The sequence below is a fragment of the Maylandia zebra genome, linkage group LG9 (genome assembly GCF_041146795.1).
Source record: "Maylandia zebra isolate NMK-2024a linkage group LG9, Mzebra_GT3a, whole genome shotgun sequence".
Taxonomy (NCBI): domain Eukaryota; kingdom Metazoa; phylum Chordata; class Actinopteri; order Cichliformes; family Cichlidae; genus Maylandia; species Maylandia zebra.
The window spans coordinates 29,287,472-29,312,815 of NC_135175.1; the positions used below are offsets into that span (position 1 = coordinate 29,287,472).

Below are 25,344 nucleotides of genomic sequence, written 5' to 3' on the forward strand. Positions count from 1 at the left end.
CCATGCCCTACAGCAGCTTCAGCCCAACCATGACCCTGAACTGGATAAGTGGATGAAGACTGATGGGCTTGGGGTTTAAGCATTTCCACATTGTAAGTGCCTTTTAGGGAGCAGTAACTTATTGAATTTACGTGTATGTAAATGCTCTGGTATGTGCACATTTCATTGCAGTTAATTAGAAGGAATAAATAAAAATGCATGAAAATGTCAGAAGTAAACCTGTTGTGATTTTAGTGTTTTCTTTCATATTCGTATTTCTGTCATGTTATTGATGTGATTAGAGTCAGTGCACGTAATTTCTTGCTTCTGACAGTTTTTTCTACTCTTGGGTGTATGATGTCAGTGTGTATTTATATCTAATATTGTCACAACTTGGCCACCTGCTTTTCAAGCCTTTCATTTGCTAGGACCAGCCAGTGAGAAGGTTTTTAAAGGGCCACTGTCCTTATTGGAAGAACAGCTTGTTTTAGATAGTGTATAAACATCATAAATTCCTTTTCAAATTACCATCCAAGCAAGTGAGTAGTAAAGATAAAGAGATGGACAAACAATTCGTGGCTTTCTTTGCTCAGTAGTGGACTCATTCCAAGCATTTTTGCCCCTTTGATTAATTTTAAACGGAAAAATAGATCCCAGGATGTATGTAGATATAAATAAGCCTCAAGCATAATGTGGCTCCTGTGAGGTAATAAAAATACATAATAAAGTCTTTGGCTCATGTTTACAGTTGTTATAGCATGAGTAAAAGTTTTCATTAGCTTTGTCCTTGAAGTTGATGCGTTGAGCATCATTTGAAGCCGGCCACAATGGATATGGAAATGGAAAGTACACTTGCTATTGGTCACTGTCCTGCAGAAAAAAAGGTGTGTAATAAATTCTGTGGCCTTCACCACCTCCACCCATTTCCATGGGACACCTTATAGACATCAACTACATACCTGCAGCTGTACATTTACTGAAATTCTCCTGCTGGTTATTTGCTAGACTGCTCCTTCAGTAGCTGTTGGAGTGTGACACCCTGACCAATGTGCAAATAAGACTCTTCTTGTGCCCAAGTTTCCACTCATCTATTAGTCAAACTTTAAAATCCACACACCCTAAAAACCTTGCTATGTTAAATGAAAACAAATAAATAAATAAAGCTCTCCATGGTTAAAGGACCTTAATATTAAACAGAGATGTTTGCTGCTGTAAGATTCAGAAAGCATCATACCCCAACTGGGCCTAAAATGCCTGCAAAAAGGAACATGTATTTTAATTTGTTGAAGTGAAAGGTCAAATCGATGTTGACTGATAAAATTTGCTTCTGCTTCGGGGAAAGCTGTGACATACTTCAACATTTGAGGTCACCACTTTCGTTTGCTTAAGCTGTGTAGGAGGTGACTAGCAGAGAGATGATTTCAACCAGTGGCTTACTGTAACTGTTTGCTGCTGCAACAGTACAGTATCAAGAACCCAAACAATCTTGTGCTTATGACATGCGCCACTGCAGCTCCCATCAGGCTCCAGCATTAATGGAAGAGTCTTTAGGCACTGCATGATGCCCTGGATAAACAAATTACTGGGAGAGATTACAATTCAGAGTTCTGGGTATATATATTCCCCCCCATGTAACCCCTTTATATTACCTTAGGGTATGTACTAATGAAAATAAACCTTCAGTGCCAGTCCACATTTTTTTTTCTTTTGCACTTCATGAGCCAATATGTTCCAGTTTGAGTCCAGCTGATGCTGATAATGGCTGACACAGCTTTTCCCATACATCCTTAACTGCAACTCTCTTACAAACCTCTGGAGCATGCCTTGTCATGTACCAGTCTCAGATCTTTAGTTTGTTAAAATGTGTGTCCTACACTCTCTCTAGACTTTTCTACAGTCAATTTCTGTGGTTTTTAGAGTATTTTAGTGTTAATAACTAAATAAAATTGTCATTAAGAACTGGGATTTGCGTATCGTACCTTGCCTGCATCCATGCCCCCATTTTAACTCATAATCTTTGAATAATAATGTAATTTTCTTGCTCACCTACTATTCCCACTACGTGTAGTATCAACCAAAACTGTAAAGTGCCATGCTGCTGTTTAAAAAAACCCATTGCTCTGTGGTCCACGGCATAAGGGGTTAACAGCAATATAGGATTGCTTCTTATTGATATAACAGCAATACTTCATCTCAAGAGGAGTATCATGTTTACAGCTGGTCCGCCATTTACATCAAGGCTATAAAGAGAATTCAAATGATTACAAGCAGGACAGTTGCTTGAGTGTAATGTCATGAAATGAGATACCTGTTCAGAGAGACAACCTAGGATTAGTCCACAGCCTAAGGCTAATACCAATCTTCTTTCAACAGTGCAAAACCATGTGTTTATAGTGCATACAAATGTGCTAAGCAGTTGCATTGCCTCAGGTTACTTCATAAGCGTAGAGACAAAATAACCAGCCGTCTGATGCCAAAAAATTCAGATTCACTAGGCTCACAATCTACACTGCAGTTGTTTTTTTGTGTTTGTGTTTATCTACAATTCTAGTATCAGGATAAGACAAGAGTCTATTTGAAATGTTGCAGGGCATCTATAAAACATGATGTTGTACAGCACCATGGAAAAACCCTTTAGACACTGAGAATATAAAGAACATAGAGGAATGATAATTTTCTTGGAAAGAGACAGACATTCTTGCATTTTTAAAGTGGCATTGAGTGATAGTTCTCCAGGCTTTCTAAATGTCTTCCAAGGCCTTTTTTGGACACTGGTAGCTTTTTCACTCTTTGCTTATTTTCTTTTATTTGTTTATTTTTACACAGGACCTGAGAAACGCATCTGCCCCTGAAGATGATCCACGTACTGTTTACTGAAACCTCATCATATGACTCAGTATCACAGCAAAATGTGTAATAAACAAGCTGGTCCACTGTGTCCATTTGACGCTTTGCCTCTCCAAACCGTCAAATGGACACACGTGCTGAAATTACAAGCACGGGGAGATGATATATTCAAAGCCAGGAAGTCAGCAGTGAGCAAAAAAAAATATTAAATGCACACCAGGGTCTAACATGTATGGACATGTAAATGTGTTAATAATTTCTGCTTAAATGTTTTCCCCATGATTATTTTCATGCTGGCTTGAAATAAAATATCCCCCTCAGCTGTTACTGCAACTTCTGCATGCGTGTACACTTCAAGTTTTGGAGAGCTAAAGCGTGAAATGGACACGGTGGACTGGCGTATCTATTACACGCTTTGTCATGATATCGGGTTAAATCAGATATGGTCTTGAGGTCTTGATTGTTACTAAAGGGAAACAGGGAGAAAAGGCTGGGGTGTGCCAGATTACACTAAACTACACCAGAAATCCCACCAACGGGTCTTATGGGGTGATGAATGCAAATTTGAAAATTTTGGTTCAAACTATTATTATATACAGAGGGAGTCAGGAGACTATAATAGTGAGTGTCTGAGGCCATGTGTAAAACATAGTGGAGGATCTGTCATGATTTTGGGGTGCATTTCAACCAGTGGTGAATTGATGGAATTTTGACACAGAGAAGTATCATCAGATTTGGATCCACCATGGAATACCATCTGCAGAGCATCTGACAATGGTAATAGTTTCATTTTTTAGCATGACAATGATCCCAAACACAATACTAGTAAAAGCATATCTGGATGTAAAAACACACAATAGAACACAGAGTCTCCCCAGAGCCCAAATCTTAACATAAAATGGAACAAAAGGCAACCAAATTCCAGGGAAAAGCTTTGAAATCATCTGGACATTTGTGAGGAACTCTAACCAAGAAAGCAACGTCACACAGATCCAACAGACAGTTTCCATGACTGCAAGTGTTGAGTGGAAAAATGCTACATTGCATTATTGCATCCTCTCACCACAGGAGGCGCTGTTGGCACCACTGATTGCTGATCAGCTGTTCTCTGATGATCTGATTGATACTGTGAATAACGGGACTCACTGAACTCTGTGACACAGTGAAGATTACAGAGTTGAACTTCACCCTTTAAGACCTACCATAGAACCAAGTCCGCCAGAGCTTATATTATATTTTTACATGCTGTGGAGCCATTTTTGGGAGCATTTCAAGTTGCTATACATCAATACAACCATTATAGCCCAGATTTTAATAATATGTATTCATTAAGTGCATAGTAATTACATAAATTGCAAAAAAGTGCAATAAACTACAAAAAAATTGAAAATCGTTTTTGATTTTTTTAACATATATTTGTAGTTAGAGAAATTTAAGAGGCTTATCCCTCAAAACTGTAAATACAAAAAAGTTGCACAAAATAGTTTCCCACCACAGGAAATTTATTTTGAGTGTCTTCATAGTTTTATTTTTGAAATACACCAATTTTTATACACTGCAGGAAAAATGAAAATAAATATTATAGTGCAAATTTGCAAAAAAGCAGCATGTGCATCAAAATAAACTATTTCCAGCAGTGCAATATGAGTCCTAAGCATCCCAGAAACGACACAGAAAGTCATAAAGTCAAAGATAACTTTTAAAAAGAGCAGTATAGGCGCTGAGGCCCTGATCGCAAAAAAGACTACATTTCCGCGAAAATGACGTCACTTCCGGTTTCGGGCAGGTAATGGCGGAAATGCAAAAGTTCGCGCTGACGTCTATTCCAACGTAGGAAGTGTTATGGACAGCTGATCGGATCGGTAAAGCGTGTTTCTGGAATATTATGTTTTTGTTCCTGCAAGTGCTTTTTATGCAGTTTTTGCAAAGCTTTATGTGGAAGGAAACCGTGACCTAGGACAAGCTGATGGCATAAGATGTAAGTACAACTCCTCCGGTTTCATATGCAAAAAAAATTTTTGCGCTAGCTTACGTGGTTGCAGTGCTACTGGGATTTAAAAATAGTTACGCATAACAGAGCGTTCCCGCTCCGATCGGCTCTAAAGGGTTAACAGTGTTAGATAACTATTCCTCAAGACTACTTAAATACAATAAATAAAATCTGGCTAATAGTTCAGCAGACTCTATTGAAGAATAAGGGTAGTCATACCAAATATTGACTTTCAAGCTCAGAATTGTAAAAACTCTGCTTTTGCCTTATGTACTGTGTACCTTGGATGTTTACACTACATGTGTTATGATACATAACTCCACTTATTTCCAATTTTCCCAAAAGATATGATTAAATGAGGGGTTGCTCGAGACTTACGGACTGTAAGTCTTCTAAATAATGCACAGCTTTTAACATTTCACACGTGTTGCTTAAAGATACTATCCATGGGCTACATCACTTGTTATGCTTTATTCCCAGCTGATTTTGCTTGGCAAACTTATGTTTTATCAACTGAAAAAAGTCTAACTAAAGTCTAAAAGTGTTTAAGTGTCCAGTGTTTAAGGACTGCCCTTCTTCTGAAATGTCTATAATTCTTACAGCAGATTGTATATGTTGGTAAATGTAATAAGAGTATCTCACCTGACATGACTGTTCCTGCTGTCAGGATCTCGAGCTGTTACAGCCCCCACCTCCGTGCCACTTGGTGAGTTTTCATAAACATCCATGATATAATAATCCATAGAAAACACAGGGGCTTCGTCCACATCCCCAACTGTAATTTTAAGGGTGGCAGTGTCTTTGAAAGAGCCAAGATAGGAAAAACGAGGATCCACATGTGTATTCACCCCCTCGATGTTGAGCGTGTAGGTCTTCTTCCTCTCGAAGTTCAGAGGCTGTTGGGGAAAAAGCCCCACAGGGGCCACATGATTAGCATGCTCATAGTACAACTAATTTAATCGCACCCACTATTTCTTTTCGTTTTTTAAAGCGGGGTAGTGAGGAACTTATACCTGTGGTCAGGGCCTAGTGTGTATGGGAGTAGGCGTGCCCCCAGTTTTTAGCAACATAAAAAGAGACTGTAAAGGATTATGGCTTTATCTTGCCATAATTTCTATCAAGAAAGTGAGACTGTTATAGCAGAAGGGATTATTTTACCTCACAGACCAAAGGAGTTTCTAGTTTATTGCTTCCTCAGTTGGTTGTTTTCTGCTGGGTAAAATAACCTTCTAGTGGTTTTGAAGAGATTCATATAACAACTTCATTTACCTGCTGGTAAATAGTACAAGCCCACTTTAAAAAATCCTAAAGCTGACCCATTAATTCCAAACAACAACACACTTTCTGGACCAACTCCACAAACACAACTGTGTGTACTTTGTGGTGAAATTAGTGCATAAATCAATTGCTCCTATATGCTATTACAACACTGCATGTGATAGATCTGTGATATGAGGATTTTATCCTAATGGTCTATGTTCCAACGACATTTTAAGCAAATGTTCCAAGCACTAAAGTGAGAATGCACTTACCTTTTTTAGGCTGATGATTCCTTCCCTCGTGTCTCTGTCTGCAGAAATTGAGAACATGTTGGCCCCCTCTGAATTGATGATGCTGTACCGAATGTCCGCATTGACGCCAAGGTCCTCATCATTGGCTTTGATCTTTCCTACAGGTTTCCCTACTTGAGCTGATTCAGGAACGTAGAGCTGGTAGTTTTCTGTGGATGAACATTGATGTTAGAGACAGCAGAACAATTTTAAACACATAATCTGCCTCCTCTGCCTCATACACTTGTCTGAGTATTCTCCTAAAAAGCCTTAGCTAAGCAATTCTAATGTGTAACCACTTGTTCCTCGGGGAATGTAATTAAAAATATTTTGCTGTGTTTCAATTGTCATTAAATGAGAAACTTAGGTTGATAGCGCTGCAGTGGAGCACATCAAACTCAGAGGCAGATGATTATTCAGAAAATGTTGATGGTCTTGAAATAGTTTTTTTTTTTTCATTGCAGCACAAATGGAAAAAACTCAGAGCCGAGGGGGATTATACTTGATGAGGCGCTTCCAAAGACAAAGAATCACAACTTTGTCATTACTTAAATTTATCATTATAATTGAGAAAATTCAGACTGCAAAACACAGGGTTTTGATGAAATGCTCATTTAATTTAAACAGCTAATTATGGAAAATTTGACTCCAATGTGAGGATACACAGTTACAAAACAAGTATCATTCATCACAGTGACGACTGCTGAGTTGGTGAAATTTATAGTATGAAATGACAATATATGCTGCAGAAAAACAGCCCCATGTTTCCTGTGCAAACGCATTAGGACTTTTAGAAACACCTTCCCTTTAACGTAACACACTTAAAATACAGTAGAAACTTCCTCTTATAAATGCATCTTTAATGTAACTGCCTCAGGCAGGTGTGTTGTAAGTCTTCTGCCCAAGGCCAAGCCTGCATGGTCATGCAATGCAGCAGAAGCTAATGTATTCAGATAAGCAAACTAAGATGTCAACATTGGCACTGGTTATTTAACTACTGTACATTCACCTTGTGGCTAGTTTGCCAGTTTAAAATGCGCTGCCATACAATCTCCCAAATGGAATTGCACGATATTCCAGCACAAATGCAATTGGAGGAGGTCAGTTCTGCAGCATAATAATTTACTATAATGCCCCTTAAAATAGCACTAAACTTTGTTAGGTCAAACATCGTCTTCAGGTGCATGTACATACTCTGGGGAAACTTGGGCGGGTTGTCATTGACATCTGTCAGTGTGATGTTGATGGTGGTGGAACCAGAAAGGCCTCCAACTTGACCTGCCATGTCTTTGGCTTGGATGACAACAGTGTAATGTTCCCTGGCTTCTCGATCCATGTTAGCTAAGGCAGTCCTGATGATTCCTGTGCGACATTTGAGAGGGAAAAAATAAACACAAAACATAAACTAGGTTAATAACTTTGCAGTTAACACGTTTTTTATTTATTAGTTTTTATCTAGAGGACAGATAGAATATACTTTTTTCACTGTTACATTGCTATATTTTTTTTCTTACCAACACCTCTTGTACCACTGACACAGCGCTGTGTCACTCTTCTTCTTAAAGGCTAACACTATAATACCGTGCCTCTTTATCTTTGATTTTCCTCATCTCTCACTGTCAAGGTTAGCTTTTCCTTAATATTCATTATGTTATAAGAAATGACTATGCAACCTTGGATTAAGGCAGAATGCAACTTTCTGGGGGACCCAATTTGTCACATTTATTACTACAATAACACAGCAAACACTGCCATGAACTTTCACAATACTAACTCGGTGATATATGACCGGAACTCTTCCCACTATTAGAAACTGTACACAGGTGAATCACAGCACAATAACGAGCTAAAAAGATGGAAGCAGTATTAGCTTCCTGTGTTGCCATTAGTAGGTGATTTATTGAATGTAATAGGTTCATGGGAATGTGTTTGTGCGTGCGAGTGTGTGTTTGACTGCAACTGTATCTTATTTGTTAGCCTATATAGCTTTGTGTGCGTGTATGTCTTTATCTGTGCTCGGGGCTTAATTCGCCATCTTTGGTCCTGAAACCACAGCAGCACATGGAGCCTGATCTAATATGTTCTGTTACATGAGCGTTGATTGTAAATTGTGCTTTTCCCCACAGCAGAGACCCTCTGGCAACCACTGAACTCGTGTTCTTTTGAACTTCTGAACCCTGCCATAATTCACAGGGGTTGTCCCGGTGCAGTGCAGTGACACCTGCGGGTTGGTGTTGATCACAGGGTGAAATCCACATTGCTGCTGTCGATTCCTGTTGTGATTCAACAATCAACATGAGAGAATTAATCGAGGCATTTCTAAGGTCTCGGAAAAACCTAACCTGGCTTTTTACAGGTTTCCCATCAACTGTGTTGCATGATAAAACCACGTTTTTCCTCATTGTTTGGCTATTTTATTCATTTCTATATGAAGTTGCCCTGACATAAAGGGGGTTGTGTGTCCCTCACCTGCTGCTTACATTCTACAAAAAAATCAAATCACCTTCATGAGCCTATTTAAAAAAACATCCCTTTTGTATCTTAATTTTGCTCTATTATAAGGTCACCTTCCTTACAGTTATCTTCAAACTTTAACTCACAAAAAAGAATTACAGTATTGTATTTCTATCATAGGAAGACTACGTTTAGATATTATTATATTTGATGTAAAACACTTGCATTTGGAAAATTTAACAGGGGTTAAACTGTGATATGTGAGCAGTGGGATGGGGGCTGTGTCACAGTATAGTGAATTGTTTTCATTACTGGGTCAACTGTCTGTCTGTTGACCCCCTTTTTTTTTTTAATTCACAGAGTGGTTAGATCAATTTCATGCATCCAGCCGTGCCACTACTGCAAGCAAGCTGCTTTTAAGCAGCAAAACTAAACTATCTGCAATAATCCACTTGATATGGTAGAGGAAAAAATGTGAGGATTCTCCAGAGGAAACAATATTTGGATTTAGCTGAAATTAAAAATGTAACTCTAGTGCCATTGGATTCATCCTGAGTGGGAGTTTTGTTCAGAATGATTTCACTGCAGAAACTGTGAGTCTGAAGCAGTGAAGCAATTTGCTATAGAGAGAGAGGGATGTAATAAGGCTACATAAGATCACAATGGAAAGTCAGAATATTAAAATAATAAATGAAATTACTACTCCTGTGTTATGTTCATAAAATGCTCACAGCACCTATTGCAATATGGGGACAGTATAGATGCTGTTGCTGCAGGTGTGTGATGCTATAGCTCTTTAATGAAGTGGAGGAAAATACAGCATTTTACATTTGATTGTTCGCTGCTACGCAATGTCTGAAAGTTGAGGGGCCAAGTAAGTTATCAACATCTGATTTGTGTTCTAAACTCAGCATTTAAAAAAAAATTGAGTTAAGTGAATTAAGGCAGGGCTATGATTTCCAAAATTCCCCAAAAGAGGCAGCTATATACCTGAGTTATACGATGGGCCATTTTCCTCTTTCTTTTCTCCTGGACTATAGACAGAAACTAATCCACTTGCCTCAGGCTGAATAATCATTAAAAGTGGGTCAAGGAGTAAGGCAGCCAATAGTATTAAGATCCAGGGGATCTTAGGTTAAACATCACCTGTCACACAGAGCAGTGGCTGAAGTCCCACAGAGTGCTAGTGAATTGGGATTCATTAGTAGTGAATCAACAAAAGCCTTGCCACACTTTAAATATCAAGACCAGAGTGGACAAGTACTATCTAAATATAAAGGCAGGCTTTATGAGGAAAAGGAATTTACTAAAAAAGGCATCCAGGATTTCCCCCAATGTGACTGTGTAATCTTAATGCAAGCTTTAACTTCCTAGGACCTGGCGTCCACATATGTGGACATCACATTTTGGGATGTCTAGACCAAAATAATACATTTTGCTCCACAAGGGCCTGATATCCAGTAACAAGGACATTATACTTTACTTTTTTTTACTAAACTTTTAAGCAGTTTTTTGGTGACATGCTTTCAAGCATAATAATAATAATGGATTGCACTTAGCGCTTTTCGAGACCTCCAAAGCACTTTACAATTCCGCTATTCATTCACACACTGGTGGAGGCAAGCTAGCTACAGCTTCCCTGGGACAGACCGACAGAAGCAAGGCTACCATATTGCGCCATCGGCCCCTCTGGCCATCACCAGTAGGCAGTAGGGTGAAGTGTCTTGCCCAAGGACACAACAACCAAGACAGACAGAACTGGGGATCGAACCGGCAACCTTCCAGTTACAAGATGGGCTTCCCAACCCCCTGAACCATGGTCGCCCGTGGTATTCTGCCAAATGCAGTCGTTGGAAGATGGCTGTGAAATTTAAACAATTCTCATGTTTCAATGTATGCCAAGAAAGAACACCCCATACCATTAAACTGCCAGTGTTGGCAATCTGAGCCATTGATACCCTATCATCTGATTATTGCAGCATAAATTGACACTCATTAGACCAGGCAACATTTTTCCAAACTTCTATTGTCCAACTTTGGCGAGCCAATGAGAATTTCCTGTGCTAAGCTAACAGGTTTGGACATATTTAGCATTCAGAAATGCTCTTCTGCATACCTTGGTTGTAATAAGTTGTTATTTGATTTACTCTTGACTTCCTATATGCCTGAAGCCAATCTCCTCTGACCTCAGGCATCAACAAGGCATTTTGCCCAGCAAACTGCCACTAACTGGATGTTTTGTCTTTTTTGTCTTGCAGGTAAGTCCCAGTAGAACAGCAGTTTCTGTCTGTCTGGCACCAACAACTATGTAACACTCAAAGTCACTTAAATCACCTACCTTCCCCATTCTGATGCTGGGTCATCTGGACCATAGCTGCATGCATCAGTGCATTGAGTTGTTACCATGTTACCAAGTGATTAGATATTTGAGTCAACAAGCAGTCATTGTACATAATTAATAACCATTCTATGGAATGTTTAAATTGGGCATATGTTTTACATTATTATTATTATAAAATAATAAAAAAGACATTAAATAATTAAATATAATGACTAACATATTTCACATATAAAATATATTATCAGAGAGGGTAGAAACACAATGTTTGTCTTTTAAGCCTCTCCAGGAGATGAAAATACTCCAGATTTTTATTGAAAAGCTTTCATTAGATCACAAGCATTTTATTCTTGTCACAGTGTTCTTTTCAAATGCCAGATCTCAGCATGGCTCTGCTGCTTTTCTTAGTTTTAAAACTAATCAAAGCGCTTGCAGCCATTTTCATGTAATGATGCGAGCTTTGCAAACTCTATTGGAAGGCCTTTGTTATTAACTGCAGTCTTGGCATTACTTAACCTGGGGTCCTTGAGACACACAGACCTTGGCAAGTGGCCATGCTTTCCATTAAAACCACACCAAGACAGACGATCTGACCTTTCAAGTCTCTTATTACCCCTTTACTCATGAGGGTGCATCGCTCCTCAGCAATATTTCACGGCAGTGGTTTTAAGAACAATGAGCAAACACGAAAGTATGAGGTTTTCTTCTTTTACTATGGGAATTCCACTGGTATTCACAATAATGAGGATGGACAACTATCAGACATTTAAAATCAAACAAGCAAATGACATAACACCTTCTGCAACGTGTGACCATTCTTTCACAGCTGTTGCAATGCATTTATTGTAGTAATGTACAATCAGTGAACTGCATTCAGTATTAAATAAAAGTCCCATAACAATACAGAAAAGGCGATGAGGGTATTCTTCAGAAAGTGCAAGTACCTGAAAGGTATGTCAGTACTTTGACACAAAGATCGCACCCCTGAACTCCCTATCCTGACCATTTCTGAGCTGTAATACCCAGAAAGTCTCTGCTAAATCTCAGTGGAGCTCGTCAGTTAATTTAGAAAATAATTGAGAAAGAGCTGACTTCCTTCAACCTAGGCCCATTTGACACAGTGAGGTGGTTAGCCTTTTCCTCAACCTCCCCAGTCTATTAGAGTTGATACCATCATACTATCCACCTCTTTGTCTGGCTGGAAACTTCTAAAGGAGGACAATCTCCTGGGTGAACAAAAAGGATTATAGGAGATTACTAAAGCGCTCTTCAATCTCCAGCTTCAGGAATCTTGGTTTTTTGCCCTTCCAATACGATGTTATCCCTGTGTGTCTGAACTCGAAGAGCATTTCCCGGAAAAAAAAAGGTAGATAACTTCAGCAAAAGCCACTTGAATAATCAAAGATATCGCACAAAAACACGGCTTCTTGTTACTTTACAAACTTTTCTCTCTGTTTATATATCAGTCCATCTATCTAACTGTGAAAAACTGATTGGGCTGCTCAAGCCTACATCACAAATGACTTTCCCTGATTCAAGAGGTAAGACTTAATCCGTTAACGGTGAAAATGTCTTGATCTGTGTCAGCTCCATCAGTAAACTCGAACAGTCACAAATCCCAGATCAGCAGAGAAATTAGCCTATTTAAGATGCAAAGGGGACTTAGTGGGCCTGTACTGTGGTTTGTCTTTCTGTGTGTGTGTGTGTGTGTGTGTGTGTGTGTGTGTGTGTGTGTGTGTGTGTGTGTGTGTGTGTGTGTGTGTGTGTGTGTGTGTAAAAGTGAAGAAGGGTTAAGGGGCAAGACTCAAAAGGAACCACTTTGATGCCTCTGTGACAGATGCACTGTAGTAAAAACAGGAGTTACAACCCAACCACAGCATTAAAAGGATAAATGCTGTCACCATCTTTTGCTGACTTTTTGCTTACTAAATTTGCTGGCTTGCAGTTTTGTGATTTCCAAACCATGCAATCAAGCAAATCCATTGCAGTGAATGTTCTTAACAGAGTTAGCAAGTCGCTAAGCTTCCAACATCAGACTATCAATATTTCTTAAAAAGTTCAACAGCACTCGGATAAAAAGGGACAGAGCCATCACAGAGAAATATGTGTCAGATGCACACCCATGCAGCATTTTGGACTCTTTCTCTGCAGTGATTAACATTCACTCAGCAGAAAGCGGTTCAGTCTGTCTGTCTAATTCTCTGTTGTCCTTGTGCTTCATCTCTTCTGTTTGACCCAAATCCCCAGACAAGTCACAACAAACGCAGCAGGTAGGGGTTTCCAGGTCCTTCCTCAAAGGGCACCTTGACATGATTTGTGACTCGTATTGGAAACTTTTAACCGCCAAATGTTTTTAAAATGTTAGTTTTACAGATGTCCATATAATGCATCACTTCTGTAAATGTTATCTAACTCTATAGCCTTCAGTAGATAGTCCAGTGTCAAGGCTGGAATTAAGATAAAACATCTAGCCTGCCTTTGCTCAAGGGTAAAATCCACTTACCGGCAACTGTAAAGTTCAGTTAATAATATGGTACTCTCCAGAAAAAGTGTAGGCGACAAGCAGAGACAGCATGAAAGCTGCTGTAGTTTGAAGTGGAAAAGAGGAAAGAAGAAAATAATAAGAATAATCCAGTGAATTGGTGAGTTTAAAAGTGCCGGTAGACAATTTGCATGTTTCCCCCTGCAGAAGTTGTAGTCTTCTCATTTACCTCTTGGCAACAATTTAATATGTTTCGAAAAATGTCAAATATCAAAGCACTTCTTTTTTGTTAAATCCATTTCTAGGAAAATGCTATATACAATAATTCCATGCACACACACAAAAAAAGTCGCATTGTTTTAAGAGTGTTGAAGTTAGCAACGCACGGGGTAATCACTGATAAGCTTGTGTACACTTCTAGAATATGTGATGCTGTTGTAGCGTGCTGCTGCAGAGTCTCCGTGCATCAATTTCTGACAAGTGAATAATATAACACACCTCTAAATTACATTTGCTTTGTATAATACCAGGGACACCGTGTACATTTGGCTCTGCATAAATACTATTTACATTATTCGCACATTTATTGGCAAAGTTTAAGCTAGCATGCAATCATATTTCTAGCAGCAGTCTGTTTAAAGTACACATTTGGTAGCAATGTCAGTGTTACTTTAATATACATACATATACGTCTTTTGATTATCTGTGAAACTGTTATTTAAGACAATTCATAACATGTCTTGGAAACGCTTGGTTTCACAGTAAATAATGTTAAAATCATGACAGTGTCCACGGGCTAATTCAGTCATTACCTTTTTTCTTTTTCTGCTTTAGCAATCTCCTCTTTACTTACTCTTTTATTAAACCGGTATCATCGTAATTAATTATATCAGTAAGACAGACTGCCGGGCACCTTTAACCATTAAATCTGGTTCTCCTGTTCTGATTCTTCAAGCTTACAAGGACTTAATGAGCTTTATCCAGATGTCAGATCCTAAATATTGCACATACTGGTGAATTGAAATGGTTGTGATAGAAATATTATTCTGTCAAACACTGTCATTATCTGCACTGACAAATCAGAGCATTTAAATTGCACATCATATCGCTAGAGTAGGCAAAAACCCTATTATGTTATATACAGTATGTGCCTGCATACAAATTTACTATTTTCTATGCAACATGGGAAAAATTACAAATGAAAATGGATTCTGTGGCCTCGTTTTTTGTTTTTTTTCCTGCACACACTGTCCCCTCTGGCCTTCCATCATTACCAGTTGTATCAGTATTATTTATAGGCAAATTTACAACCTAGGAACTGTTCATTCTTTTACTTGAAGTACCTTCTCTTCTGTTTCTACACTGCAGAGACTGTGGACAATTTTAGCTCCTTTTGTCAGGGTAAGTCCCAGCACAAAGGAACCTTTGAGTGACCCAAATGTACGGGCGCTTCAGCACATCTGTCTCATCAGTCTGTGACTGACCTTGAAATGCACAGTGTAAAACAGAATTGGACCACGGTTAGGTAAATATCTCAGATGTTTATTTGTGTTTTAATATCTGGTATGTACGAAACTCTAGAAAGAACAAAACATCAGTTTGACACCACGTCCTTCACCAAATGCTTTGATATACTGGTTTCTTGATACCAATGTTTTATGTGTTGTATCCACAATTTTAAATGCATCACACTCTTAGAATCAGTGACCTACAGCTGTAGGATTAAAACGGTTAAAGAAAGCCTTTTTTCATATTATAACTATGTGTGTTAACCTTTTTAAAAATGGTGAAGTAACAAACATAAATGTAAACCAATGTCAAGCTTGACTGTTTCAGGAAGTGTTTAAAGCTTTATGGGATGTTATAAATTAAGCTAACACTTAATTTGCAGTTAGCACTGCGACAGACGGGCAACCTGTCTGAAGTGTACCCCGCCTCTCACCCTCTGGTAGCTGCGATAGGCTCCAGCCCCTCCGTAACCCTAATAAGGTTAGGCGGAAACAAATGGATGGACTTAATTTGCAAATTAGATCAAGTAATCCTTTTTGAATAGCTGAAAGATTTCTTTTTTCACTTAAAAAGCTTACATAAACTAAATAATACATCCAGGAATGGTTGGTTTGTTTGTTACTTGAGGGTTTTTTGGGAAATCCGAGTCCTAAAATATAAATGTTTTGGCAGTATATACATGATATTTCTGATTACTGAAAGGCATAAAGTACCCCACAGCAACAACCGCAGGTGCCCTTTAGTTTGATCAGGGACATTAAGGTAAAGTAATTTTATTTAATCAGGCAGCTGCAAGACATTAAAAATTACTTAATTGGATACATAAATGCTTCAGGAGCTGAAACAACAATTTTTGAATGCTTTGCTAAGACAACCTGTAATGTCAGCATTTTGTCCTCCTCTGAGGTTGAAAAGAGTAATGCACTGTAATTGTGGTCAATTTAGCATTTAACACAATTCATCCATCTCATAACACAAGTGGTTGGGATGATAATGTTAAAACCACTGTGCTCGGGAGAAAGCACAGGTAAAACTGTTCACTTTGTTTCTTAGTGAGGATTTGGGTCAAGTCTGAGAAAATCCTTTGGGTATTCCCTCAATGCCATATGTGCAGGCCAAATGCTATTATTCCCCTGTCCTTAAGTGATCTTTCTGTCTACCTCATGAGTCTTGTAAAATCTATCACTGCTGTATCAGGCCACCAGACCAAGGTCAAATGGGAAGAGGTGCGTGTGTGTATGTGTGTGTCTGTTTGTCTTTGTCTGTATGTTCTTGTAATCTTGCTACTAATATGTGTTTCCCATGACAGCATCTCTGCACTTTAAGCATAGTGGGAGCCAGGTACATGAGGCTAGGAGAGGGTGTAAGCAATCTAATGCACTGTGAGACAGATGCAGAAGCAGCTTCATTTCCCCATTGTGGCACTCAAACGTGGCAGCATGCCAACTCCAACAGCTTTAAGACTTGGACTTGGCATATTAAAGACCACATGCAAGAGTAACCTGCACATTTTCCACTGACCGCTGAAGGCCCTTGTCCTAATTTGAGGGAGGAGAGCGGTTTGCTAGTGGCAAAATCAAAAGCCAACTCGTATAGATTAATACGTGTAGGTGGAACAGCGCTGTGCAGAGTGTGCAGCTGGAAAAGCCTTCGATCGCATCCCCACCTCCTCCTCTGCACCCTATGCTGAATTACAATGAAGACAAGATGCCTAGTCAGCTCAAGCAAAACAAGCCATCTGATGTGTCAAAAACACTCTGCATATGGAAAAAGGAAAAGGAAATCACTGGTGATTAATCATTGTTATGCCTCCAAGCTGGCGGCAATCATGCCTAAAGAGAGCTTTTTTTTGTACACTTGTCCATACATATGTTGATCTGTACATCCCATTTTCGTGAACATGTTGTCTCAGGAATGGTTAAGAGAAAATCCTTATGCTTTATGCCATGTGGACTCAAGGGTGAACTAATTATGGGTAAAGTTCACTGTGATCCCATCAAATGTTATTTTGGTGGCAAATAATGTCACAATTTTACAAAAGCTGTGACAAAATTTCAAAATCGCAAAAGTTAGTTCTGTAGACATATGAATTTAAAGTGCCAGTGTCTATCTGGCAGAGGCATACCTCAAAAACGTGACTTAAATAGAAAGCTACGAATCCAGTAGCTGGGAGGATCAAATATGCTACATTGCACGAGAGAGCCAATTTTCATTCAAAAATCGGCATTGCTTCTGAATCACCACACCCTTGTGAAATTGCTCCATCAATCCCCACTGCCTTTTCCCTCGAGGCAAATCCAAAATATTCAGCAATTTATTTGTGTTGCTAATTCAGCAAAGAATTCATGTTTTACATGGGCGGTATGGTCTCACAGGGACCAATACTTGTTCCAGACAGCAATGAATCAATTCCTACAAGTAGAGTGTTGTTCATGTTAACCAACAGCAGCAGGAGCAACAGAGGCAAGCGTGCAAAACGTCAGACATGTATGCACATGCACAGTCCTCTGTGCTTTTTTACATTATATAAAAGTTATATATGTCTTGCACTTTAGATGCTTTATTAACATTTAATAGATTCTATTAGCCTCCCTGGACAAAAAATAGATTTTAAAAAACACTGAGCGCTGCCTGCTGTGCGGCCCCCACCAACCCCTTTCAAAAAAGTTAAGAAACAATGGCTTCTGAAGGCATCTCAACAAATGCCTCCTTTGACCCCTGAGGAGTCAGTTATTGCTCACAAAAAGTGGATCGCATGCTCAACAATACAGCAGTTGCACTGTATGAGCAGTCCATAACTCTGCTGTGGCTGCTTTAGCTTTTACGATATGAGACGTGCTGCAATAACAGAACAGGATGTTCCACTGTGAGAAGCAAAGACTTCACAGCATGACGCACACATCATTTTAGGAGATCGACATCAAAGTTATACCTCCCATTTATAACTCATTGTTACCATGCTTTCAAGAGCATGGATGCATTTTTTCCCCAAGCATGCAGTTATACCATACCTGTTTTGGGGTCAACAGAGAAATATGGCTGTCCTTGTAGGATACTGTAGACTATTCTGGCACTGTTTCCATAGGTGGGGTCGTCCGCATCGGTTGCTGTGACTTGCAACACAGATGTGCCTTAAAAAACAAACAAACAAACAAAAATCCAGCACATTAGTCTTGTTGTTTCTTTAAAAGGTTTACAAATGTTAATGCAACTATGAGTTATGGCTACTTTCAGCTGCTTCTTTGCCACAAGAGGTCACCACAGCGGGCAGCTCCACATGTTTGATTTGGCAGTTTTATCCTTGATGACCTTCCTGCCACAACCCAAGCTATAACTGTGCAATTGTTTTTTTTAACAAATAGATTCATGTAAAAAAATTATTTCCATGTAAAATAATAATAATAGTAATTTGAATATGGGATAACAGTGCTAGATTCAGAATGATATGATATGATATTTAAAATGCTGGGCATTTCTTAACTTATCCATAAATTCTGAACTATTGTTGCAATAAATAAAGAAATGAATCTAAATTTAAAAAAAATCTTGCCTGCAGAATGTCATGAGCTATGTCATGTCATGTAAAAAGATCATTTGTGTTTCCGATTACGCTTGAATGGGAAATTTTATTTTATTTTTTTGTTATTTAGAAATTAAACACTTGGAGTGTTACTCATTACAAGGTTCATTAACTCATTATAATTACTTGATGAGTAGACTGTAATTGGACTACAGGCTAAAACATTATTTAATGTATATGTATGTGTATTTAGAGGTAGATCTAGAGGCATGCAGATAGATAAAGTATAAATATCTTAAGGCATCTGGACACTTGCTTTCTTGTGCTCCTTAGAGAATTAAACTATATTAAACAAGAAAACTGAAAAAGGGAAACTCACTCTACTGTGTCCCACCAAATATGATTTATTTTTTCCTTGGAATCCTGCTGGAGCAGAGGAAAATGCCAGCCATAATGAAGCGTGTACCTCACAGTATGCTTGTGTACTCTCAGCCTCGCAGCGGAAATTGTGCCGGGAATTATTTGGACTTCATCACCTCTGGGATTGCTCTGGAAACTCAACTGGTTCTAAATCATCTGTCAATTAAAACTTATTAGAACATGATTTAACTGACAGACCTTAGCTTGTTCCGTGTTACAGGCATAAGCAACGTCTCTATAAATCGTAGCAGAAACGACAAAACAGCTTTACTCTGCTTTCTATTTGGTGTTTGCGTGTATGTGTGTGGGTAATGTTTTGCTGTAATATCCCAGTAGAGACTTTAAACTGACTGCAAACGGAGCCATGCAGACTGGACCAGACTGCGTTTTTTGAGGGTAAAGACTTCATTTCAGGATTACGTTTAGAATTAATGTTCAGGTTAGATTCTAATTTATGGTGGTTAAGGTAGGGTTAAGGGGCTAAAGGCTGCATTATATGAGGGAGTGTCCCCACAGGAATAGCATATATAATGTTTTTGTGTGTACGGCTGCTGGAAGAGGCGGTAACGGGTTCGTGTTAACGCATATTCTGAGTGATAATGCACTCATTATGCTGCCCTAATACACTGTACAGTGTGCTTGGCTTTGCTCACAACGCACTTCAACTCAAGTGTTCAAGTACTCAGTGTATATATGTACCGTATATTTACAGTTATTAACTTGATGAGTTCTGATTGTACTCAGCAGAAAATGAACACTTAAATCTCATTTCTAAAAGAACAGAGAAGTTAAATGGAAATCTGTTTTTTTTTTCAGGACTTTTAAGGTCACTGTGCCTTCATTTCATGTTACAGTCTTCCAAGGGATTAACACTTTTACACCACAAATAGCTGGTGGCTGCTTGACCATCATGTCTTACACAACCACTCTAACTAAAGTGGAGGCTGGAAACTTTTACCAGCTGAACTATGGAAAACATTGCTTAACCTAAACCCTGTTTACAATTTTTACATCTAATTTCATTACCTTATTTAAAGATTTTAGCAATATTTCTGTCATACGGGACAACAAATTAACTTTAAAGGGATAAAGGCTCGTCTGACTGTGAAACTGGATAATGAGGTTACCAGTAGATTATTCTCACAACCTGAGTCACGTCTCTTGTGTTAGCTTCTTTCCTAGTTTGGGATAAATTAACTTGAAATGTGAAAGCAAAAACAACATGTGCTACAAGTACATTAGAACAAAATGTATCTGTGCTTTCTCATAGATAACAGCATCTACTGGAAATAGCAAGAGATAAAAAAAAAAAAATAAGTCAAATGCGTGCAAGCATTACATTTTATTATGCTCATTAAGAGTTTAAGACTTACCTGATTGTGAGATTCTGCTTAACATTCTTATCAATAAGATTTATATTCCCAATAACACGCATTTAATCTAAACTATTCATTTAAACAGGGGGCTATCCAAGCCTTTGGGTTTTGAAACCACTAACTTTTCCCTTTAAAGAAAAGAGCAACTATAACTCCATCTCAAGTGGGAAAGATAAAGCAGGAAATTGATACTCCTTTCATCTTGTACTCAAAATATAACTGTTCAATTAAATAAAAGGAATGAAACAGTTGGACAACCTGGAGCATGCCCAGCTGATCAATTTAGACAGGAAAAAGAACATCACAACCAATTAGTTGCTATACTCCAAGACAGCCCTTTCCCACACTTGGGAGCTCCGGTATTGACAAATGCAGGGGGATTAGCGCTTTAGAGTGTGATGACAGTTGATTGTTACAGCCGATTTGATGCTGCAGATGCCAAACCAAAGAGGAATTACTTTAATGGACATGAGCAAAAGAGAGGGTGGGGGGGAAAAAAGGCTAATTATTTTCCTCTTCACAGTCCTTGATTTCCTCCCTTGGGTCATCAATGGTGATTGATTCTTATTGTGTAACCGATGACGAAGTTTGCAGCGAACATGGGAACTTTAGAATAAGAAGTCTTGTTAGAACTAAACTAAGGATGCCAATACAGAAATTAGTGCTGTTTTCATTAACCTATAATGAATTAATTTGTGCTGACGATTACAGCAACTGCTGAATTTTTTTTAATTACGACCGTTTCATGTGGAGTTTAAAACATGTGTAAGGGGAAGACTCTCCCTTTAATGTACTTAAAACTGGACCCAAAAACCTAATGATAGTCTGTAAACAAGGTATCACAGCATAGAGTGCTAAAGCACACTCTCAAAAGAGATTAAGGCATGCGCCTGACACTTCTGAGAAAGAAATATACTGACTAGAAATATATGTTCATGAGGCCTGCCATGAATAATCATGAACACAACCAGGAAGATATTGACTGTTTATAAAGAGGGAGCGTACAGGTCTGCTGGGGTTTGCATATTTAATTTCTTTTATCACATTTCCGTCTCGCTCCTGCATGGAGCTGATGAAGTTATTAATTTTCTGTTTAAAGAATTTTCCAGTAACTCAGGAGATTCCTTTAGACAGATGGATAGAAATGGAATGTTTTCAACAAACTGTCAGCGCCAAGAATTTATTATCACATTGTATACCGAGTAAAATTGCTCTGACAGCAGTTTGTCTACCATTTGGACAACCTACATATTTTGAAAGAGTGTTGTGAAATATTAGAGTAACGTTTTTGAGCTATTGTGTCTTGAGGCAGAATCCACTGGACTGAGAAAATGGTGGCTATTGTTCACACAACCTAAAAACAGAACAAGAGAGTAAAGACATACAACATCGATGTTCGCCACAAGATGCTATGCGTATGGGACGCTGTCTCGGTGGAGGTGGATAGAGGCTTTACTTTTCTCCGTGATATGGAAGACTTCACTGTCTCAATGGCGGGGATTGCTGCAGAGCCACTATTGAGTGCTTTGTAAAGACCTGCCCACCAGGGACGGAAACCATCGCAGCAACCAGAAAACAAAGATGAGAAAGAGGACTTTGCTGGCTTACAGAACATCAAACATTCTGGAGAACATTATCGCAGAGGACAAACCAGAATGCTGCATGGGGTAATGACATATTTGATAGTGGTTCTTCACACTTATATCTTTAAATCCATCTTGTTGGAGCTTTGGGTTGTACTTTAGTGTGTAAAGGCAAAGATCTAACTGTAATTTATTGTTTTGTTTTACGTTTTTTTCTTTTTTTAAGATGATGGATTAAAAAGGATTATAAACATGAAGAAGATTTGAAAAGCAACAAAAGTTTTTCATCTCTCAAACCATTCAAATGGAGGCTTACTGCTATTGGCAGTAGAGAACAATCACTTGAAGGTCCAGTATATTTTGAAGAGCTACTCACCCACTTCAGACATCTCAGGGACCGAAGCTACAAAGGGTCCATCTGGAAATTTGGGTGCATTGTCATTGATGTCTTGTACTTTGATGATGAATTCTGACTTTGGTTCCAGGGCCTCCTCTGTGTTACGGTCCAATGCTTGCGCATGGAGGACATAATGTGTTTTCCGCTCCCGATCCAAGCTCTTAGTGGCATGAATATCCCCTGTCACCTCATCGATGATAAATATAGTCCCAGCTCCTTCGCCGCTCAGAATGTACCTGACAGATCCATCACCTTTGTCTGAGTTTGAGTGAAGCTGGAATGAAAAACAGACAAAGTGTGTGTGAATATGGAGAAAAAAACAGTGCAAAGTCAAATTTCTTCTTAACAACTGCAAAATACCTGCAAGATAAAATTACTAAGGCACACTTAAAGTCTGTTTTAAGCTTTTCTCATTTTAATTACAACTTCATCATGAAATTAATTGGAATATCTGCAGATTTTGGTCTTAGTAACATGAAGGCTTTGGAGTCTTGGAAATGATCTGTAGAAAAACTGATAAAATACTGTTGAAAAATATTAAAATTAGTATTAGAATTGTAACATCTAACTTGAAAATCCTTTCTCTGGCTCGTGCTAAAGTAATGCATCCTTGGAGATTGAAGTTTTTGGGGGACAATCCTTCCAAAGCTGCTCTTCTTTCTCACCAGGGGAGAGAAGAAGAGAAAACCAAGCCACTTATTAAGCCATAATTGTTACCAAAAGGGTTAAGATTTTTATCCCCACAGCTCAGCAGGCGGTTAGATATGAATAACATTTTACTATTTTACAGAATGTCAAAAGAAGGATATAATGGTATTAAGATTCAGATTTGAACAATTTAATTTTTTCATCTTTAAGCAATAAAAAAGCATCTGGTTTGAGGGAAGATTTAGTCTATGGAGACACATAGATGTAGGCACGTATGCACTAGATAAATAATTTATATTAGTTGTAAAGACTAAATAGTAAGCAGCACAACACAAAAGGTGAAAGAACATAAACTCATACAAACTGATATTTTCAGTGGATCAGTGGAAAAGATTTCTCACATTAACTATTTTTAGCTGAGAAGTAATAAATCACAGTCACATTTCTGTTCAATGACAATTAGCAGCATCTGTCATAGCACTAAATTTTCACAGTCACCAACAGTTCCTAACAGAGGACCACAGAGGGTAAATCATAGACACGCTAAAGAAAAAACATAAAAAAAAATCAGTATTTATTAAAAAATTGCAAACACAGACAAGAAACAAGCTGGGACTTGTTTGATTTGCAGGGGTGCAGCAGCAGTGTTTCCAGGGAGACACAAGTCAAAGCCTTAGATGCCTAAACTAGTTTGTCAACAAATAACCTTCTCCACTGACATATCGAGTTTGGGCTCAGCGATATGAAACTTAAAAACACTGAACGCAATAAAGAATTTCCTCAGTGCTTTGTCAGCTTAAGAATATCAACCTTTTTGTCCTTGAGATGGAACACACTCTCCCAAATTCAGTTTGACAAGGACCAAATGATGATAATGTACAGTATATGCAGTATTATAATACAAACCTAAACCAAATAAGATAGAAAACCCTCTGCATAGCACACCCTCTCAAACCACAGCAATTAGACCCATTTCCTAGATGAGATAAAGAAGCAGTAAGGCTCTCATAGAAACACTGGAGCAACATTACTGTGAAGCAGTTGCTTTTGTATTAGCACAAGACATTAATGAGAACTTTAAACCAATGGAACATAACTGGTACAAGTATTTAGCTTTCTGGCTGTATCATTTTACAAAGTAAGAGTCACAAAGGCTTATACTGAAAATCATTTGACAAAGAATTGTTTATTTCTATAAATAATTAAAGTGATTATTTTTAGTGTATATGAAAGTGTTGGTAATGTGCTATCAAGGATTTTTAATAAGTGGCCAGCTAGCAGCTTTGATTTTATTGTGGGGGGGGAAGAAAAAGGACTGGTGCAGCGTCTGAATTAGGACACAGCTAAAATGTTTTGAAGTGCAGAACTGAAGACAAGACAGCCCATTTTCAAAGTAACCTAAATATAGTAGCAATTCATCTTACCATTCAATTCATTGAGCGCATTTAGGAGTGCACTCGTTATTGACTAAGACTCATCATATTGTGTCTTTTTTGGGTTTGCTTTTTGCACCACAAGAAAAGCTGTATAACCTCCCTGTAACATGCAATAGGACATGTGATGTTAAAGCGCTGCTCTATTTTCACTTTCATGTGAGTAAAAGAAAAGCTGAATTAAAATAGCAAAGAAGGACACATAGTCTAAAATGTACAATCGTTATAGAATACACAGAGTTATTTAACATGTCCTCAGCAGAGGTCCTCTGGCCACATCTAATCAAAACCTGGACTAGCAAATAAATGACTAATTAGAAAGCTGCAGCTGGTTGCAGCCTGACTCTTGATGAGAGCTGACTGTCCTTTCTGTGGTAAATATCAAGCCTGTAATTAGATAAGCAGTCAAAGATCCTGTTGAATTAGGTGGTTAATCAGCTTCTTGATTGTACTAATATGAACCTACAAAGCAAGAAATCAGGATGTGTCCACATACTAGTGGACACAAGTTACTTTTCAGATATGATTTGACCCACTTTTAATTCAGTTCCAGCAATTTAGAAATATTAGCTTCAAGTGTTGGCTGTAGAAGGATAATCGAATCACCCAATATATTAAATAATTCAAACATAGAGAATTACAGATATTACTTAACAGTTCAATTCTATATCTTCAACATGCACGTATTCGCTTCTATCAAGCAGCACTCTGCTCCAGCTCATAAACAATTTTGCCTCCAGTCAGACTGCTAATTTAGCCATTGACTTGTTTTGAAGGAGTTAATATATTATGCTTGGCAAAAGCACAAACCAATGATG

The 25,344-nt window shown here is 38.4% G+C and overlaps 2 protein-coding genes across 5 annotated transcripts in view; both read right to left on the bottom strand.

The window, feature by feature from the left end:
- LOC143420332 (uncharacterized) overlaps positions 1 to 25,344 on the bottom strand; it is a 466,151-nt gene that overhangs the window by 225,219 nt on the left and 215,588 nt on the right. The window lies entirely within an intron of this gene.
- LOC101477649 (cadherin-18) overlaps positions 1 to 25,344 on the bottom strand; it is a 192,022-nt gene that overhangs the window by 30,897 nt on the left and 135,781 nt on the right. For all 4 annotated transcript variants that reach the window (XM_076888311.1, XM_076888310.1, XM_076888312.1 and 1 more), the window contains exons 3-7: positions 22,425 to 22,719; positions 18,161 to 18,280; positions 7,561 to 7,728; positions 6,349 to 6,536; positions 5,459 to 5,712 (exon numbers count right to left, since the gene is read on the bottom strand). In XM_076888311.1, the coding sequence (XP_076744426.1) occupies positions 5,459 to 5,712; positions 6,349 to 6,536; positions 7,561 to 7,728; positions 18,161 to 18,280; positions 22,425 to 22,719 (1,025 nt within the window). The remainder of the gene's footprint in view (positions 1 to 5,458; positions 5,713 to 6,348; positions 6,537 to 7,560; positions 7,729 to 18,160; positions 18,281 to 22,424; positions 22,720 to 25,344) is intronic.